This window comes from Myxocyprinus asiaticus, chromosome 7, assembly GCF_019703515.2.
Source record: "Myxocyprinus asiaticus isolate MX2 ecotype Aquarium Trade chromosome 7, UBuf_Myxa_2, whole genome shotgun sequence".
NCBI classification, from domain to species: Eukaryota; Metazoa; Chordata; class Actinopteri; order Cypriniformes; family Catostomidae; genus Myxocyprinus; species Myxocyprinus asiaticus.
In genome coordinates, this window is record NC_059350.1 from 37,144,110 (window position 1) to 37,166,021 (window position 21,912).

The 21,912-nt window shown below is 38.7% G+C and overlaps 1 protein-coding gene across 5 annotated transcripts in view; it reads left to right on the plus strand.

Moving 5' to 3' along the window:
• tbc1d1 (TBC1 (tre-2/USP6, BUB2, cdc16) domain family, member 1) overlaps nucleotides 1–21,912 on the plus strand; it is a 104,394-nt gene that overhangs the window by 51,270 nt on the left and 31,212 nt on the right. For 4 of the 5 annotated variants that reach the window (XM_051701921.1, XM_051701922.1, XM_051701924.1 and 1 more), the window contains 8 exons: nucleotides 1,826–1,930; nucleotides 2,292–2,424; nucleotides 4,639–4,730; nucleotides 4,894–5,010; nucleotides 9,276–9,395; nucleotides 9,925–10,011; nucleotides 12,020–12,300; nucleotides 15,961–16,097. In XM_051701921.1, coding sequence (XP_051557881.1) covers nucleotides 1,826–1,930; nucleotides 2,292–2,424; nucleotides 4,639–4,730; nucleotides 4,894–5,010; nucleotides 9,276–9,395; nucleotides 9,925–10,011; nucleotides 12,020–12,300; nucleotides 15,961–16,097 — 1,072 coding nt within the window. Of the gene's footprint in view, nucleotides 1–1,825; nucleotides 1,931–2,291; nucleotides 2,425–4,638; nucleotides 4,731–4,893; nucleotides 5,011–9,275; nucleotides 9,396–9,924; nucleotides 10,012–12,019; nucleotides 12,301–14,642; nucleotides 14,742–15,265; nucleotides 15,386–15,960; nucleotides 16,098–21,912 lie in introns of all 5 variants that reach the window. The other variant, XM_051701927.1, reaches the window with a different exon arrangement.

The following is a 21,912-nucleotide window of genomic DNA, read 5'->3' on the forward strand; positions in this document are numbered from 1 at the left end:
AAAATATATCGAAATGTAATTGTATCAGTGCAGTCTTATAAAAAAATGGTCCCTGTTTCTCATTTCAGCTCAAAAGGCCACCTCTCATTGAAAATGACTGACTGTTGGTCACTTTGTTTCTGCAAATTGCTGTCAATGTGAACACACCTCAATTCTCACAATCTCCTTGTAACACATACTCAATCACTACCAAAACCTGCCTATAACACAGCACACTATACTAGACTGTATCATGTACACTACGTGAGTGGTCTTCAATCTGATGTATTCTTAGAAATCTGATCAAACAATTATGCATGATTAGGGAAGACATCAACCGAATTCCTAACATAGTAATCATAGCTTAATGACAGCTGCAAAGGAATCAGCACTCAGTATTTTCATTGTACACATACACATCTGTTGTTTAAATATCATTATTCACATGCTGCATTGTATTTAAGTATATTTGCCTAATGGGTGGTTGCAGCCTGTTAGTGGGCTATATATGGAGTACATTAGAAGGAGTACTTTAAAGCTGTAAAAGGGAAGAATAATTAACATTTGAGCCTTTTGTTTTTAACCCTTAGAGAACCAAAACATGCTTTTAGGAAGCCACTGGACTTTTTATAAAAATCATGTTTATGCATAATAAATTGTTTTGGGGTGAATTTTTGAAAAGTGTTGCAACTCTGGGCTCTCAGGTTTGCAAAATGTCATCACTGTTATAATTATATGATTGAGTACAAATGCTTTGACTTTCTTTAAAAGCCTCAAAATGCATTTTTAGAGGCCTACAGTGCAGTTGCGTTGACCTCTATAAAAGCATTTTCAGTCTTACACTTCTAAGTTTCATTATGTTGAAAATCATTTGGAATATTTATCTCTGATTTTCTGAATGGTTTCTGTTGTGTCAGTAGCTGGGTTTCCATATAAGTGTTTCACATTTTTTTATGTGCTTTTCAAAAAATGTGTCCAAAGAAAATACGAATCGTTGTACGTTCTATCCACTAAGTCATTCACATTTTCTTGAGGGAGCCCGTCTTGTCATGATGGAGCAGCTGAATGACCTCCTTGCTTCTGGGAGAGTTTTAATAGCAGGATTGGAGCAATTGCACATCGTTTTATTAAATACTGCCAGGAGACGCCATAGAATAAATGTAATATCTGATATAATGAGGGCTGAAATTTATGCAATGCCCACACGCTGCCAGCCTCCTCATACTTGGGAGTGCCCACTCTCAAAACTGTTCTGGCAGATTGTGAGGACCCACTTTAATGACTAGCTGTTGGTTAAATATTTCCGAATGTCAAGGGCTATATTCGAAGAATTGTGTGCAAAGGTCTGACCTCTCGTTGGGCCAGTCATATCAATCTATCTCACACACTTATAACATGTGCACGAATGGTCAAACACATGTCATCGTTTTGCAAATAATCTGTTTCCATCACCTTAATGTGCATTTTAACTAATGCAAATCTCTAGAAAATCCTCCTCCTGCTAGCGCATAAAATTCTACGTGAATTTTGAGAGTTTATTCGCATATCAAGTGTTCAGGATTTCTTATGTGCAATTTCAAACTGCGCATAAAATTAGCTGGATGGAAACCCAGCTAATGACATGAAAACATCTGCAACAATAGGAAAAAGATTTTTTGGAAAGTTTACATTTTTCTATCACTAAGCATGTTTTACCTGAATTGTGAAAAACAAATGGCTGGTGAATTCTCTTATGTATAATGAAGCCCGATTATCACAATTAGAGTTTATTTAGTTGTGGTGACACATTACATGTGACCTGTTTGCTCTTTTTCTCTCTTTCCTCTCTATTATTCTTTTTCTTTAGGGTATTCGACACGTTGACCACTTTGGCTTCATATGCAGGGAGTCGGTGGAGTGTGGAGGCTGCCAGTTTGTCTGTTATGTTTTCCAGTGCACTAACGAAGCTCTGGTGAGAACCTTGGAGAGATGAATACAATGTTTCTGTATGAGGAACATGTTCAAAATAGTTTCTCTTAACAGGACAGAAAAATGTCACATTCTTTTCCAGCCAAGTGAAAATATGAAGATTCATGTTAGCATTTCAGTTTATGTACTAAAATAGAAAAATAAATTGATATGCACATGTATTTACATGTTGTAATAATCATGGAAGTTTTAATGCATGGATTTTAAGTTTGGGGATGATGTTTTTAAGCTGTAAGTAGTCAGAACATTTCAGTGGAATACTGTTTATTTTCTTTAAACTCTTTCCAAATTGTCAAGTCAGAAGCTCAGAACTGCTTGAACTGTTTGAATGTGTCTTTGTTCAGGTGGATGAGATCATGTTGACTTTGAAGCAGGCGTTCTCTGTGGCCGCCCTCCATCAGAACAGTAGGACCCAGAGTGCGCAGTGTGACAGCTGTCCCCTTCAGCAGCTGCACAAACTGTGTGACAGAATAGAGGGTCAGACTTCTTTCATTTCATTTCTTCAGTCTTATCATACTTTTATCATTGTATCATTTTATTACTCTTTCCTCATTTTTTGTGTTCTTTTGTACACATTAGTACAGCTTTAGTTCACACACTCTAATTTATTTGGTACAGGGAACTCAATAATAGTTCTCCCAAAAAGGAAAATTCTGTTATCACCTTAACCTGTGCTGCTTTCGTGACTGTTTTTTCGTGGAACACAAAAAGAAATATTTTGAAGAATTTTTTTAATCAGTTTCTTTCACAGTGCTATCATATTGCTTCAGAAGGCTTGGAATATAGAGCACAAGTTTTATGGACAAATTTTTAACACTGTTATGATTTTTTTTGTCCTTTTTTGAGCATGTTGGCCCCTATTCACTAGATGCTTTCATTATATGGAAGAGAGCAGCAGAACATTCTTCAGAATTTCTTCTTTTGTTTTCCATTGAAAAATAACTTTCACAGAGAAGAATTTACATTTTAGGGTGAACTATTCCTTTAAACGCAACAATGACTTAACAAACAACCTTAATAATGGCAGAACTGGGAAATCGTTCATCCACAACATGAATGTGGGGATGTTAGAACCAGGGGTTGCGTTAACCGAAAATGATCTGTCATTTACCAATTTCTTTTTAAACTTTGACGGATAATTATTCCACAGCATCTCTATTTGGTTAAGGTCTGGGCTGTGACTGGGCCACTCCAAAATGTGGATTTTCTTTTTTTTTAAGCCATTTTGTAGTGGATTTACTTCGATGTTTAGGGTCATTGTACTTCTGCATCACTCAACTTCTACTGAGCTTCAGCTGGCACACAGCCACCTTACATTATCTTGTAGGATATCTTGATAAACATGGGAATTAATTTTTCGCTCTATGATGGCAAGGGGTCCAGGCTCCGAAGCAGCAAAGCAGCCCCAAATCATGATGCTCCCTCCACCATACTTCACCGTTGGGATGATGTTTTCATGTTGGTATGCGGTGCCCTTTTTACGCCATACGTAGTGCTAAGTGTTCTTCCCAAATAATTCAACCTTAGTTTTATTAGTCCACAAAACATTTTCCCAGAAGCGTTGTGGAGTGCCAAGGTGGTCTTTGGCAAAGTTCAGGCACGCAGCAATGTTTTTGTTGGAAAGCAGCAGCTAACAGAGATGTTAATCAGTTCCAATGATTCATTCAAGTTTTTAGCTGTCACTCTAGGGTTCTTTTTACCTCATTGAGCATTCTACAGTGTGCCCTTTGAGTCATCTTGGCTGGACGGCCACTTCTAGGGAGAGTAGCCACAGTACTAAATCATCTCCATTTATAGACAGTTAGTCTAACTGTGGACAGATGAATATCTAATCTGTTTGAGATTCCCAGATTTCCCTTTCCGGCTTTATGCAAAGCAATAATTCTTGATCGTAGGTCTTCTGAGATCTCTTTTTTGCGAGGCATGGTCAGTGTCAACAGATGCTTCTTGTGAATAGCAAACTCAAAATGTTTGAGTGCTTTTTATAAGTCAGAGTAGCTCTAACCCACACCTTCAATCTCATTTCATTAATTGGATGCCAGGTTTGCCAACTCCTGTCTCTAATTAGCTTTTGTAGATGTCATTAGCCTAGGGGTTCACATACTTTTTCCAACCTCCTCTGTGAATGTTTGAATGATGTATTCAATATGTACAAGAACAATACAATAATTAGTGTTATTTGTCAAAACAGATTGTGTTTGTTCATTATTGTAACTTAGATGAAGATCAAAAGAGATTTAAAGACAAATTTATACATAAATGCAGGTAATTCCAGAGGGTTCACATAATTTTTCTTGTCACTATATTAAGCTTCAGATTTGTGCTTCTCATATGTGTCACTTTATGTTGATATCAGGCACACTGAAAAAGTCCTGTGAACTTGTGCATGTATGTATGTGCTTTTTAAAAATTGTTCTGATCAGATAGTTATTTCCTCTAAAGCCACACTGACTTAGTTAAAAAATAACTTGTAGTTACTAAGCTAAACTAAAAGGTGCTGTAAGTGATTTTTTTATGATAGAAATTTTACAAATAAGTCTGTCAAATTGACGGATAAAGATTTTTCTAGCGCAACCTGTAGTTAGAACAGATTTTAAATCCCCAGATTTAAATTCAGAATTCAGCTGGATGTAGCAGTGTATGCATGTGTTTTTCTGTGTGTGCATTGTATGACTGTGGTTTTGTGTGCAGGGCTTCATCCATCCAAAGCTAAGCTGGAACTCCAGAGGCATTTGGCAGATCTGGAAAATCAGGAGCAGGCAGCTGTGTTTGAGAGCACCATGGTGAGTTCAGTTATTCCAACCTTTAAACCGCTATAACACTCTATACTAATAAGCTGTCTGGATTAGCAGTGTGTGTCAAGTCCTGTCATCGAATCACTGATGCCATCTTGTGGAAATGTAGAGAAGTCATCAAACTCTTCTGTCTGTGCATGTTTGTGTGCAGAAAGCCAGACCTAAATCGGATCAGGAAGAGAACGAGTTGATTGTGTCATGTCTAAGACGACTGTACGAGGAGAGACAAAAGACACACACTCACACACACAATGGACCACCAAAAAAGGTACCCTTTCAAATGCATTATGTATTAATGAACACTCCTGCTTTGTCCAGCCAATATACTTGATACCACAGTATCAGCTTGGGTCTGATGCTGTGTTCCATTCAACTCTGAAAGTTGGAATCTCCAGCTTCCCACATGACAAAGTGCAATAGAACAGCATTTGAATTAGAACTTCCAACTTGGAAACTTGTGCGGATATCCACAACTTCAGATTTCACTGAGATGCTGGTGTATGACATAAGGGAAACATGGCAGCACCCAGCGAGATACACACAGTTAATTCTAAACATTCACTTTTAACCTTCTGAGACCCGAGCAAGACTACTGTGTGCATTTTCCATTTCCCTTTTTGATTTGTAACTTGTAGCATCTAATAAACATTAAAAAAAAATACAAAAAAGGCAAATAGTTTTCCTAAAAAATTGATAGCAACATATGTGGACAGCAGGACTAAGTTGTGAAATTTTTAATAATACCAAGCTATAGAACAGGGGTACTCAACTTTGGAAAGTCGGATCCCTTTAGCCTCGAGGGCCACACTCTTTTTAACAATGATTTTATTTTTTATTAAAACATATTTTAATTACTTCTTATATTAATAAGGTGAGCAGACTATGCTAAATGCTATTTAATACATCATGGACACATGTAATTAATTCAAGTAAAATAAAACATTAAATATAGATATATAGCTAAATTATTGTCAAAGTGTTTGTGAAGGATTTATGTTTGTGGGCAATGGAGGAGTCAGGAGGCAGCAAACTATCAACGTGAGTATTTTTATTTACTCGTTCAGTGTCACACAAAACTTTAACATAAAAGAGCTCTTAGTGGCCAAAAATAAACAGAAGAGTCTTGGCATTTCTCGCTACAATATGACATGCACATGCAGACAACACTCTCCGCTGTCACTCTCTCTCCCACTCCAACGCTCTGGCGTGCCTTATCAGGTCTCCCTCTGCCATCACTATAATGAGAGACAGGTGTAGTGTGATTACAGCCCAGGTGACGAGCCTTACCACTTTCCCTCTCCTGCAGACAGACACATGATCACTCCCCCCCCATACCCCCACTGTGGACTCAGGCCTACTCCCCCCATTTCTCGAGAGAAAATCAGCCACAACCATCTGCGCCATTGGTCTGCGGATCACCTCGAACTTAAAGGGCTGAAGAGCCAGATAACAACGGGTGATCTGCACATTAGTATCCTTCATGCGGTGTAGCCATTGCAGAGGAGTGTGATCAGAACAGAGGGTGAAGGTCCACCCCAACAGGTAGTAGCGGAGGGTAAGAACAGCCCACTTAATCGCAAGACACTCCTTTTCGATGGTACTGTACTTTATCTCCCTGAAGATGAGCTTGCGAATAATAAACAGCACCTCCTGCGAGAGCACCACCCCAGCCCCCTGTCAGATGCATCCGTCTGCAAAATAAAGGGGAGAGAGAAGTCAGGTGCATGTAACAGCGGCCCCCCACACAGTGCAGACTTTACCTTAAGGAAAGCCTGTTGGCACGACTCTGTCCACTGGACCGGATCGGGAGCTCCCTGTTTAGTAAGGTCGTCAGCGGGCTGGTGACATCAGAATAACTAGGCACAAACCTCCGGTAGTAGCCAGCCAGCCAGCCAGCCCCAAAAATGGCCTTACCTCCTTTTTGGTCTTGGGCGTTGGGCAAGCTGCGATCGCTGCGGGTTTTTTTAACCTGTGGACGCACCTGCCTGTGTCCCAAGTGGAACCCCAGATACCTAACTTCCACCCGCCCAATTGCACATTTTTTCGGGTTGGCCCTGAGTTCCGCCCATCGCAGCGCTCTCAGGACAGCCCTCAGATTTTGCACATTTTTTGCCATATGACGATATGATGTTCTGTTGTCACTGTCAAAGATTGTCATGACACACACACACCAGAGTTACAGTGCGTGCAAAACAAGACATTTATATCCAATACTAACTCCAAAAGCACTCAACTCCGTTATTGCAGGATAAACCTTTTTTTCCTGTTATTACTGTTCACGACAAGCATATATCTCTTGAGTTCGTTTGTCACCGACACTCGGTTGATTCGTGCTATGGCAGTGACAAGCAGTGTCTTATGTCACAAAGCAGGATTAAGCAGCTAGCTAGATAAGTTTAAACTTGGTTTAAGCGAACTCTGAATTCGTGGTACCAGTAAAGTGGATAGGCTTTCATCAGGGTTCCTCGCCATAGTAACATAGGCTAATCGCTAACCTGCTACAGGGCAGGTTATGTTCCCGATCAGAGATCTCATCCAGATTCTGGACTAATCAGCTGTGAGCAAAGTGACAGTCACTCCCCCAGTATCTTTCACTCAAATTTAAAGTGCACTTCAACAAGACGATTTTAAAATTTACAAAATTAGCTATTTATGATCATTATTTATTGCAAGAAATATATTTTTGGCAGTCTTGCATTTGTTTAAAGACACTTTAATTTTTTCCCAATCATTTTCCCACACTGGCTATAAAATTTTTATGAATAAATAAACCTAAAATAATTATATAATTTCAAGTTAGATATTAATACAATATCAATAATGGTCAAATTACTTAAAAATATAAAAACTTAATCATTCCACAATATACTGTAGATTAAAACTAATTTTTTAACCATTCCACAGATTTCATATTAGCAAACTATAGTTTTGGCAAGTAGTTTATAACATCTACTTTGTGCATGACATGAGTAATTTTTCCAACAATTGTTTACAGACAAATTGTTTCACTTTTAGCTGACTATGTCACAATTCCAGTGGGTCAGAAGTTTACATACACTAAGTTAACTGTGCCTTTAAGCAGCTTGGAAAGTTCCAGAAAATGATGTCAAGCCTTTAACCAATTAGCTTCTGATAGGCTAATTGGAGTCAACTGGAGGTGTACCTCTGGATTTATTTTAAGGCCTACCATCAAACTCAGTGCCTCTTTGCTTGACATCATGGGAAAATCAAAAGAAACCAGCCAAGACCTCAGAAAAAAATGTGGACCTCCGCAAGTCTGGTTCATCCTTGGGAGCAATTTCCAAACGCCTGAAGGTGCCACATTCATCTGTACAAACAATAGTATGCAAGCATAAACACCATGGGACCACGCAGCCATCATACCTCTCAGGAAGGAGACGCATTCTGTCTCCTAGAGATTAACGTAGTTTAGTACGAAAAGTGCAAATCAATTTCAGAACAACAGCAAAGGACCTTGTGAAGATGCTGGAGGAAACAGATAGACAAGTATTTATATCCACATTAAAACAAGTCCTATATCGACGTAACCTGAAAGGCTACTCAACAACTGCTCCAAAACCACCATAAAAAAAGCCAGACTACAGTTTGCAAGTGCACATGAGGACAAAGATCTTACTTTTTGGAGAAATGTCCTCTTGTCTGATGAAACATCTGATGAAACATTGTCTAATGACTATCGTTATATTTGGCCTGCAAGCCGAAGAACACCATCCCAACCATGAAGCATAGGGGTGGCAGCATCATGTTGTGGGGGTGCTTTGCTGCAGGAGGGACTGGTGCACTTCACCAAATAAATGGCATCATGAGGAAGGAAAATTATGTGGATATATTGATCAACATCTCAAGACATCAGCCAGGAAGTTAAAGCTCGGTCGCAAATGGGTCTTCCAAATGGACAATTACCCCAAGCATACCTCCAAAGTTGTGGCAAAATGGCTTAAGGACAACAAAGTCAAGGAATTGGAGTGGCCATCACAAAGCCCTGACCTCAGTCCGATAGAACATTTGTGGGCAGAACTGAAAAAGCGTGTGCGAGCAAGGAGGCCTACAAACCTGACTCAGTTTCACCAGTTTTCTGCCAAAATTCCAGCAACTTATTGTGAGAAGCTTGTGGAAGGCTACCCAAAATGTTTGACCCAAGTTAAACTTCTGACTTCAACTGTACATCTTTGAGTCAAAGCTCCAACATTACAAGATGATAAAGCCAGTTTTCAGGTGCACTACAGGTGTGAATGCGCTCTTCTGATAGGATTACACCTGCAAAAAAAAACGAAAGCTAGCACCGTATAGCATCTTTATCCTCTGCAGTTTGGTTGTCAGGAAGTGTATTTGTTGACAATTAAACACGTACAAAGCTAATGCTAGCATTGCAGTTTGTTTCTTTATACAGTACGTCATATTCCCAACATTAGGCAATGGAATATCTCATATCCAACCCTGAATAGAACGCAGCATTTGTGTTTTAATTGTAAATTGTTGATAGTATGTACATATGCGTGTTGTGTGTATTAGGCTGCTCAAGAGGTTTCTGTGAATGCTGAAGGCAGTGTGAGTTCCAGTCGTGTGCGTCTGGAGGAGTTCAAGACTAGGGCAAAGAGATCGCTCACTGAATCACTGGAGGGGATCTGGAAGGTACACACATATTTTACGCTTTGCAAACATTTTGCCCGATGTAAAATGTTTACAGGTATCTAATATTTGTAAAATGCAGGCCTTGAGCAGATTATGTAACTTACAAGTAAAGTACATAGTGTACACAGGTATTATGACGAGGTGTGCCATAAAGGGGTAGTTCACCTGTCATCATTTACTCACCCTCATATTGTTTCAAACATGTATGACTTTTTTCCGTGGTACACAAAAGTAGATATTATAATGTTAGCCTCTGTCACCATTCACTTACATTGTATGGAAAAAAGGTGCAATTAAAGTGAATAGTGACTGAGACTAACATTCTGCCTGACAATTCCTTTTGTGTTCCATGAAACAAAGAAAATCCAAAGTGTTTGAAATAATTTTTGGGGGAACTATCCCTTCAACTGGACCACCTGCTGCAGGTTCAACTGAACTTATCATAAAGCTTTCTGTCATTATGCTTTCAAGTTCAGAGTAGCTTTTATGGAAAAAAGGTTTTCATGAATATGTCCATTATCTGTAACAGGGCAGCAGTAAGTCCAAATCCCAGAGGGAGAACAGTGAAGGAGGGAGCAACTCTTCGAGCTCCACCACACTTAACAGCACAAACCAGGTCAGAAGAACACTCGCGTCATCACTGAAATATAAACGATGCATTTTCACTTAATGATTGAAGAGTTCTGTCATAATGTCAGTCTACAGATTTAAGGCTTTAAGCTTAAAGGAAGAGGTCATGCAAAAATGAAAATTCTGTCATCATATAATCACCCTCATGTCACTCCAAACCCGGATGACTTTTTCTTTTGTGGAACATAAAAGGAGGAATTTTAATGGATGTCCCTTTTGCTGATTTCAATACAATGGCAGTTTATAGTGGCTCACTTTAAAGCTTAAAAAAAGGTCCCAAAAGTGACAGAAAATTAGTCCATGCAACTTGCTGGGCTACAGATATTATATCTCGACATTTTTCAGCCTTTTGACAATATTTGATATACAGTATATCTCATGTATTTGCTTTGAAATGGCTCAAAAGTTATATTTTTTTTGTTTTTAATTAGAGGAACCATAATTTCATTCAAACAGCGATTGTAGCCTGAAAATGTATTTCAAAATAATGAAGATGTGTCCCACAGTTTTTCACTAAATGAACACAAGTGAGAATTTAATCATTTTCATTGTAATTTACTTTTGTATTTATATTTTACATACAATGATACATAGTATCTTAAAAAAAAAAAAAAATATATATATATATATATATATATATATATATATATATATATATATATATATATATATACCTTCATATATTTTTATTAAAAAGTTCTTTTTTTTTTTTTTTTTTTTTAATGAACAAGGTGTGAAAAAACTACTCCACTTATGTTTTTGGAATTCAGTTGAATATTGCATAATACAAAGTTATTACTGTGGGACCCAGTCAAGTTTATTGTTATGATATAATACTGAATTATTATTTTTTTATTGAGGAATATATTTGTTTTATATACTAATATAGTAATATTTTCCTGTCCATTTCCAATTTTTTTTCCTTTTTTTTTTTGACACTGCAAGGGCAGTGTTAATTTGACAATTTACTATGTCCCGCATCTGGTAAAGGCTGTCATCTTCTATTTTTCTGTTATATTGTGCCGCATTTATTGATTTGTATAATAACTTATAGCAGTTACTAATGTTTGGAATTGTGTGAATGCTTGAACCTGCAGTATTTTTCTTTCACAATGCATGTGATCTGCTCATAAAGCGGTAAAAACACGAGCCCATGAGTCCCGTGTGTGCACAGAACAGAGTGTCACCCGTTTATTTAGAAGCGCAAACATACCATTCATTTTTTTCTGTCTTTAATTGCAGCTTTTTGCAGTTTAATAATCACATATGGCCATTTTGATGATATTTTGATTAATTGTGCAGCCCTGAAATATTGTGAAAGTAGTCAACTGATTCTCTTTATGAAACTTAATGGGCAAACAAAAAGCTAATTTAAATCATCACGATACTCACAATATTGCTTAATTTAATCGTCAGCAAAATCATCGTGATTATATCGTGAATGTTAGATATATCGCCCAGCCCGAATCTAAGGGCATACGATAGATTTTGGTGAGAAATAACTCGAAATGTACATTATTTTACTCTGAAAATCTGGACTTCCGCAAAAGCACTCCATTGAACGCTGCATGCTGACTTGCACTTAAACCTCACAAAAGTGTGAAAATTACAAGTAAATTCTAGCGTAAATGTAAACGAGGAGTGGTCAAGCTTAAAAAAAAATGACAAAAAACTATTAAAGCACCATAGTAGTAAATATACATCTCATCTAATTCTGTGGTGTTTTTTAAAGGGTTTTTTTCTTGTCCTTTTTGGAGCTTGACAGCTGTGGTCACTATGAAATGCCATTGTATGGCAATAGCTATGTTAAGATTTTTCAAAAATTTAAACTTCTGTGTTCCATGGATAATCTAGCATTTTTATTTTTGGTTAACTATTTCTTTGAAATAGCTTCCTCAAAGCGTTTGTGTTTACAACATGACTTCTTTCAATCTGTTACTTCAGAGTCATAACATTCTTCTTTTTTTTTTTTTTTTTTTTTTTTTTTTTTTAAGGAAACCTTATTGGAGGAGCCCCTCTGTTCTCTCCGCCCCTCCAGTCCACTCCGCTCCCATAATTCCCTGGGTGACCTGAAGCGTCTAGAAGGATCGTTTGAAGATCATGAGGGTCCTGAGAGCCCGCCTCAGGGTTTCAGGAGGCGCGCAAGCACATTTAGTCACTCTCCCACGCTGTCATCCTCCGAAACCATTCTCCCCCATCTACAGCCCACAGCAGCCACCAAACCCAAACTGGTCCGACACTACTCCGTCAGCACAGACTCCCCACACCAGAGCAAGTGAGTGTGTTTAGTTAAACTTGACTGAAATTATGTATGAATTTCTTTACAAAACTACCTTTTTGCTTTTAATATTGTTTAAAAAGCATCCCAGGATCATATCTCCTAAAGCTGGTCGAAAGAATGCCCTTTGCGTACATAGCTTGGCAAAATGTGGCCTATAAGATTTTATTTATTTTGAAAAGCAAAAATGACAAGTTCGATTTGTTTTTTGTTTTTTAACAATTTTTGGTATTCATAGTTTTGCGAATTTGAAAAGTAAAATGTAATGAATGTAAATATATATATATATATATACAGGTGCATCTCAATAAATTAGAATGTCGTGGAAAAGTTCATTTATTTCAGTAATTCAACTCAAATTGTGAAACTCGTGTATTAAATAAATTCAATGCACACAGACTGAAGTAGTTCAAGTCTCTGGTTCTTTTAATTGTGATGATTTTGGCTCACAAAAACCCACCAATTCACTATCTCAAAAAATTAGAATACATCATAAGACCAATAAAAAAAACATTTTTAGTGAATTGTTGGCCTTCTGGAAAGTATGTTCATTTACTGTATATGTACTCAATACTTGGTAGGGGCTCCTTTTGCTTTAATTACTGCCTCAATTCGGCGTGGCATGGAGGTGATCAGTTTGTGGCACTGCTGAGGTGGTATGGAAGCCCAGGTTTCTTTGACAGTGGCCTTCAGCTCATCTGCATTTTTTGGTCTCTTGTTTCTCATTTTCCTCTTGACAATACCCCATAGATTCTCTATGGGGTTCAGGTCTGGTGAGTTTGCTGGCCAGTCAAGCACACCAACACCATGGTCATTTAACCAACTTTTGGTGCTTTTGGCAGTGTGGGCAGGTGCCAAATCCTGCTGGAAAATGAAATCAGCATCTTTAAAAAGCTGGTCAGCAGAAGGAAGCATGAAGTGCTCCAAAATTTCTTGGTAAACGGGTGCAGTGACTTTGGTTTTCAAAAAACACAATGGACCAACACCAGCAGATGACATTGCACCCCAAATCATCACAGACTGTGGAAACTTAACAGTGGACTTCAAGCAACTTGGGCTATGAGCTTCTCCACCCTTCCTCCAGACTCTAGGACCTTGGTTTCCAAATGAAATACAAAACTTGCTCTCATCTGAAAAGAGGACTTTGGACCACTGGGCAACAGTCCAGTTCTTCTTCTCCTTAGCCCAGGTAAGACGCCTCTGACGTTGTCTGTGGTTCAGGAGTGGCTTAACAAGAGGAATATGACAACTGTAGCCAAATTCCTTGACATGTCTGTGTCTTGATGCCTTGACCCCAGCCTCAGTCCATTCCTTGTGAAGTCCTTGTGAAGACAATCATAAGGCTGCGGTTCTCTCGGTTGGTTGTGCATCTTTTTCTTCCACACTTTTTCCTTCCACTCAACTTTCTGTTAACATGCTTGGATACAGCACTCTGTGAACAGCCAGCTTCTTTGGCAATGAATGTTTGTGGCTTACCCTCCTTGTGAAGGGTGTCAATGATTGTCTTCTGGACAACTGTCAGATCAGCAGTCTTCCCCATGATTGTGTAGCCTAGTGAACCAAACTGAGAGACCATTTTGAAGGCTCAGGAAACCTTTGAAGGTGTTTTGAGTTGATTAGCTGATTGGCATGTCACCATATTCTAATTTTTTGAGATAGTGAATTGGTGGGTTTTTGTTAAATGTGAGCCAAAATCATCACAATTAAAAGAACCAAAGACTTAAACTACTTCAGTCTGTGTGCATTGAATTTATTTAATACACGAGTTTCACAATTTGAGTTGAATTACTGAAATAAATGAACTTTTCCACGACATTCTAATTTATTGAGATGCACCTGTATATATATATATTTGAAACTCAACTTTGGAAGGTGAATATTTTATTGAATTTTTAATGATGACATTCTGTGTGAAATTTGTTCAATTGAAATATGCACAGCTTAAATATCAAAACATATGAAATTGCATCCCTCAAAAAATGCAAGCACTGTTAATGCAATGCCTTTATTTTTTTTTTTGCAATTCATAATGTTTTTACTTTAATAAAGACTTTTGTCATTAAAATACTTCCATATTATTGTAAAATGTGTAAAATAGTAATAATAAGGAATGGCTTGGAGAATCTAAAATAAATGCGGTTGCAAATTCAAAGTCTATTTGCAAAGTATATCACCTTTCTTATTCTGTAATGTGAATTTTGTTCACTTTTCTGTGACTCCCTGTTTTCACTTGCTCCGTTTTTTCCCCATTCTCTGCATCTCTGTTTTTATATCCCTTTGCTTTCCTTATTCTCTTTTTTTTATACGCTCCATCCTTTCTGTATCCTGTTTTTCATCAGTCCTTCCTCCCATCCGGTCACTTCCTCTTCTGTGTGTCAGCGGCCGATGCGGCATTGTGCTTTTGCTCTCGATCATTCCGCACTGCACCTTAAGAGGAGGTGAGGTGTGTGTGTGTGTGTGTGTGTGTGTGTGCTCTCTCTATGCTCTGCTGTCATTCACAAACAGGTCAGGGCACTTTGTTTCCTAATTTCGTTCATCTAAAAGCTCAAGGCTGCATTTTGAAGAGCCTCTAGTTTAAAAGTTTATTAAAAGCACAATGGGGAAAATTCACTAACAATAAATTTATTTGCACACATTGTCTGCATTGCTTTAGCACAAAATTGAGCTATTAACTTAAATGCTATTAACATATTGGACATGATTCATTCCATTCTGGTTGGTAACTTCCACTTTTCACGATCCAGTCAATTCATCAAATATCCTATGAATAAGATACAGGGTTTTGCATTGAAGTAACAAAGTGGTGCATCTGTTAAGTGAATTTGTCCCAATGTATTCTCAACTCTGCTCTTACATGAGCAACATAGATTTAGTTATTTGTGCTTGTTTGTGTCTAATGCGACCATTCATAACAGCCACACTCTCCTTTATTTTCTGGCCTCTCTCACACTTTTTCTCTCAGTCCATCAGGGCTGAGTGGGTTCAAAGCGAGATTACACTCCTCCTCCTCTGTTCCAAATTTTCTCAAATTTTTGGCCCCTGTAGTGGAGAGTGATGATATCTGTGACACTCAGAGGAAGAGGTACTCTCTTTCTTCTTTACCTTAATCTGTCATTTTATCTTTCCATTTTTCTGTCCTTCACCTTTTCTGCACTTCTCTAGGAGGTAGATGTGATACGCTGAGGGTGAATAAAGAGAATATTTGGTTGTGATTAGTGAAGTTAGAACATTTTAAATTGTATTTGGGGTCAGAGGTCTGCAACCCGACCCAAGCCCGACGGGACCCAAGAAACGGGTTTGGGTTTGGAATTAATGGGAAAAAAAACGGTCCATCCTAACTTTTTCGTACGCTTGAACAGACAAGTGGCTGTTCACACTGAACCCGTTTTTACGTGTTTCTGCTGTTTTTTCATTGTTTTCCTGTGTAAATACATGCTGGATGGACGAGAAGAAATTATAAAGAGAGCGAGTAATTTCGGGTTTGGACTTCAAATCTGACGGTACCGATTGGGTCGGGTAGGATCGGGTCACACAGTCTTGTGTACGGGTCGGGTTTGGGTTTAATTTTAAGATCCGTGCAGACCTCTGTTTGGGGTGCAGTTTGTGTCCATGTGGAGGGGTATTTATGCTTATCTTTGTATGTCTGTGTGTGTCTAGTGATGTGGCGGCCCTGTCCAGTCCTGGAGCAGTGTGTACCGTTGGGGACAACAGTCCGTTACATAGCCGAAGACACTCCTGGAGACAACAGATCTTCTTAAGAGTAGCCACACCTCAGAAGGGCTCAGACATCAAAGGTAACACATAGCCACAGACACACACGTGCGCAAACATCTCAGAATGTTGCTGTGTAAAAATGAATGCTTGTGAAAATGCATAAACACACTTGAGCAGATATCTACAAGTGCAGAGGATATCTACCAATACTTTGACCAATCAGAATCGAGTATTCCAGAGACCCATGTAATAAATATTTATATTTGCCATCCTTTCTATTATCTGTATTAACATAAACATTATTATTGGCTGTTGATATATCAGTGCTTCCCTAGGTTTGTATCCAGGGCTATTTCTGTGTGATTATTTTGGACAACCAAACCATACCTCTTTTACATTTTTCAAATTACCAGAAAAATGTCTAAAAATGGTCAACAAAGACGCAAAACAAACTTATTAGGATGATCAGAATGGGTATGTATTGCAATGAATTTATAAAACTTGTCCATGACACTGCACGTAGTGAAACATAAAACCTTTCTTTAGCGGTGTGGTAGGGACAGCACACATGTAATTATCATATCACTTGTGAGAAACATGTTTATTGCTTGTTTATTTTGTTTTTTTGTAGTAGTAGTATTTGTGTGATATTTACAGTACTGTGTATTTAGAATAAAAAATTCAAAAAGCACCACAAATTATATTGTAGGGATGATCAATTTTCACAAAAATCACAATTGTTGATTATTTCACTTAATATTATAATTGTAATTATTAAATTAATAGTCTTATAATAATCGTACTAATATTTTGTGGGGGTCAACTATATGCCATATCCTGTATGTACACATCCAAAACATGCCGAGAATTGCATTGAATGATTTCATTGCTGTTTTATTCATCAGTAATCAAGACGTGCCTAAACATTCAACTTTGCAGCCAAAACTAAAATTCTAATTTTTAATAAACGTTGGAGTCATGGCATAGTGGGCAGTGCACGTGCTTCAACAAGTTGCATTAGCACTTCTGCAGGTGACCCAAGTTCGAAATATTTGCTTTTGTGTTTTCCTGATCTATATTGTGTAATGTTTGCATTAGTGAATTGGCAGCATATATATATATATAAACTAGCAATCTCTCCTGCATCAACTGCCAACATCACCTAGATTAATTGAAACATCACCAACATACCTACATCAACTTCAAATCACATTACCATAAATTACCAACATCCCTTGAATATCAACTACCGACATCGTCATCTATAAAGTAGCAATATCACCTGCATTGACCCACATCACCTGCTTCAATTAAAACATCATCTACCAACATCAACTTCATCCACCAACATTAGCAACCACCAACATCACCCAAATTAACCACCAACAGCACCACCTACATCATCTACTCCGTTACTATTAGCTGCAGTTACTGTTGGTGTCCTCCAGGTGGTACTCTTACTCTTAATAACAGGTTAATGAACTTGTGGATGAGTTTGACTTTGAACAGTCTACTTGGACAGATTTGATATTTCTTCTGGCATGATTATCACTTTCTTAATTTCCCTCATGAATCTGTCAGTGCTCTCTTGTTTTTTTTTTTGTTTGTTCTTTTATTTCCTTGGCCTGTTTTATGTCTTTCTTTCTTTCTGTAACTGCCAAAACAGTAAATCAGGTCTGCTATTTTGAAGTTGGTAGCTCATCAGACTTGTCAGGACCTCAGAGTAAATGTTGATCCGGTTATCAAAACCTCCCTCAGGTCTTGTGTGTGTGTGTGTGTGTGTGTGTGTGTGTGTGTGTGTGTTTGTGTGTGTGTGTGTGTGAGAGAGAGAGAGAGAGAGAGAGAGAGAGAGAGAGAGAGAGAGAGAGCAAGAGGTGATCATTAATTATCCATGCTGTTGTCTAACTCCATAGGCCCAAAACATCAAGTACCTCTAGGTTATGGTGACTGCCAGCCAAATAAGAGTGCCAGTCATACTCTGTTTTCTCTGAATCTGAACATAGTTGAGCCAAACCCATCTGTCACATGACAGATCATTGTCAAAGAGACTCAATCTACAGTAGGTTAGAACTCAATAAAAAAAAAATAAGTGTAGTTACTGTGCTTTGCCTTTGCATAGTGGTATAGTTCTCTCTGCATATTAAAAGAAAGTATTTTAACATCGGAAAAATGACACACTACACCTTTAAATTACTTAAACACTGACCTGAGCACTTTCCTACATTGGATAATTTCCACTGGGCAAATATGAATGATGAATTCATCACTAGTCTATCTCTTGTGCTGTGTATGTGTGTTTTTTTTTTTTTTTTTTTTTTTTTTTTCCAAGTTTCAAGACCCAGTTGTATGTGTGTGTTGGGGGGGGTGGCAGGTTTAAGTGGTTTACGAGGACTTTTTTTGGTTACAAACTGGTTATTACAAGGGTATTATGCTATAAATGTGGTTTATGAGGACATTTCTAGTGTCCCCATAATTCAAATCACTTAAAAAACATACTAAACTATGTTTTATTAAAAATGTAAAAATACAGAAAGTTTTTTGTGAGGGTTAGGTTTAGGGGTAGGGTTAGGGGATAGAATCTATAGTTTGTACAGTATAAAAATCATTATGTCTATGGAGAGTCTTCATAATGATAGCTGCACCAATGTGTGTGTGTGTGCATGATTGAAAGGTGTTTGGGATCTGCCTCCACTGAACTGGCTGGATTTTAAATACTTCTTTGTCATTTACAGAAAAGCGTTTGTTTATGTATTTGCAATAATATGAGTACACTTCCTTAAAGTAGAATGCGTGTCAAGACTGCTGTTGTTGTATGTGTTCGTCTATGTTTTTTCAGTATATTTGGGTGTGTCTTGACAAGTGTTAGTCTATGCTGAATGAAGTAAAGTTTGTGTTAATGAGGTAATATAGTTGTGTGTAATTGGTTGTTGGGTGTGGTGTTTTGCAGGAGGCTATGTTGACAGACAGCTACAGGAAAGCACCGGCCTTATTGACCCACTTCTATATGTGTGTTTGCACACTAGCAAGGCGTCGGTCTTTGCAGAAACGCCACTTATTTAGAGGGAGTGGCGTGTGTGTGTGTGTGTTTGCCGAGGGAGTGACCGTCGCCCAAGTGTCCGAGTGCGTCAGTGTCCGCTGTAGCAATCTCCACACATACACTCAAACACATGTGCCTCTCCACCCTGCTGAAACTGGGTCAGATTTGTGTATGTGTATGATTCCTGACTTAAGAAATGCTTGTTTTATGTCCGTTCTGCTGGAAGCCTTGAATTATGTGATGCTGAAAAGGTACAGAGACATTGACTAACCAAGACCAAATGTGATCGTGTGTGTATGTGGACACGGTTCAGGTCTCTCAGTGTCTTGAAAAGTTTTATCACCTTCTCCTCTACTTGAATATTGTATTCAATAGTGGTCGACCAAAATGGGTTTTGAAATCGAAATAACAGGGTCGCAGATGGCCTGTCTAATACTGATTAATGCATAATATAACTTTCTGATGACAAATGAGATGTAAATTGCAAAAATCCTCAGAAAATATTTATCATCCATTGACAAGGCTGTCAGCAGATTTTGGAAGTGACACAAAAAGGAGCTAACACTTAAACAGCCAGTCAGGCATGGTTATCGGTCAGTGTTTATAATCTCAAATTGACCATTGAATTGTCCTGTCCGATATACACCGATCAGCCACAACATTAAAACCACATGCCTAATATAGTGTAGGTCCCCCTCGTGCCGCCAAAACAGCTCTGACCTGTCGAGGCATGGACTCCACAAGACCTCTGAAGGTGTCCTGTGGTATCTGGCACCAAGACTTTAGCAGCAGATCTTTTAAATCCTGTAAATTGCAAGGTGGGGCCTCCATGGATCAGACTTGTTGGTCCAGCACATCCTATAGATGCTCAGTCGGATTGAGATATGGGGAATTTGGAGACCAAGTCAACACCTTGAACTCATTATCATGTTCCTCAAACCAATCGTGAACAATTTTTGCAGTGTGGCAGGGCGCATTATCCTGCTGAAAGAGGCCACAGCCATCAGGGAATACCATTGCCATGAAGGGTGTATGTGGTCTACAACAATCTTTAGGTAGGTGGTACGTGTCAAAGTAACATCCACATGAATACCAGAACCCAAGGTTTCCCAGCAGAACATTGCCCAGAGCATCACACTGCATCTGCCGGCCTGCTTTCTTCCCATAGTGCATCCTGCTGCCAGCTCTTCCCCAGGTAAACAACGCACACGCACCCAGCCATCCACATGATCTAAAAGAAAACGTGATTCATCACACCAGGCCACCTTCTTCCATTGCTCCATGGTCCAGTTCTGATGCTCACGTGCCCATTGTAGGCGCTTTTGGAGGTGGACAGGGGCCTGCGTGGGCACTCTGACCGGTCTGCGGCTACGCAGCCCCATACGCAGCAAGCTGCGATGCACTGTGTGTTCTGACACCTTACCATCATGGCCATCATTAAATTTTTCAGCAATTTGTGCTACAGTAGCTCTTCTGTGGGATCAGACCAGACGGGCTAGCCTTCGCTTCCCACACGCATCAATGAGCCTTGGGTACCCAAGATCCTGTCGCCAGTTCACCGGTTGTCCTTCCTTGGACCACTTTTGGTAGGTACAAACCACTGCATACCGGAAACACCCCACAAGACCTGCTGTTTTGGAGATGCTCTGACCCAGTCTAGCCATCACAATTTGGCCCTTGTCAAAGTCGCTCAGATCCTTACGCCTGCCCATTTTTCCGGCTTACAACACATGAAATTCAAGAACTGACTGTTCACCTGCAGCCTAATATATCCCACCCCTTGACAGGTGCCATTGTAACGAGATAATTCACTTTATTATTCACTTCACCTGTCAGTGGTTTTAATGTTGTGGCTGATCAGTGTATATATATTGGTCTATCACTAGTATATGGATACTCTCATTATAGATTTGGCTCTGTGTAAGTCTTTGCCTATCAGCCAGACATGCTGATCAGCCTTACAGGCTCAATATGATTAGAGGTAGGTTTTGGGCTTTGTCTGGCTGTCAGGCTCAAAGAGGGACAACTTCCACCAATTGACTTTTTTGGGCTACGAGTTGAATATTTTAAGTCCAATTGCTTAGAAAAGTAATAGCACACCTCTCCTCAAAAAGCCACATGAGATGATGCATCACTCATGCCCATAGCCCAAACGATGCAGGACGGGTTGCATGCTGAAATGTAATACTTGATGTATTAAAGCCGAATTGTGTTATTTCTGTGGCACTAGTGTCACTTAATGGAATAGAGCACAACAGTGCACGCCCACTTTTTTAGCCGCGTTGGCTCAAGAAGTTTTTCCCATTAATTTTTCCCATTGACTTTTCAAAAAATCCTTAAAAGAGTTCTAAACCGTGAACCAAACCAACCTGCTCCGAGGTGAATAACAACATAACAAACTTTGATTTGAAGCAAAACATTTTTTTTAAATTGGATAAAAAGACAAAGGCACAACACTGTGTACTTACCATCTAAATAGAGGGCACAAACTCATGAAGCATTGCGAATGACTGAATCAGATAAAAACCGATGGAAATAAATACAACTATTGATTATAGGTTGTTGATTATAAGTATAGAGATATATTTTAATTTTATTGAAAAATATTCTGATATATACTAATAAATGAGTAGTTTGAGGGTGAAGGAAGACCGACTTTAATACGTCACTTAGAGTGCGTCATGAAAGTGGGCAATCTCTTCCGGGCTTTTTTTGCGGGCTTGCTTGGCCGCAGTTCTCTGATCGGTTCACCAGGAATTCCACAATTAAACGCAATTTTTGAACACTGAAGTTGAAATAATGCTGACTGATGACTTCAACAGAAGCATACAGTATACCATGAATTTATAAGTTACTGT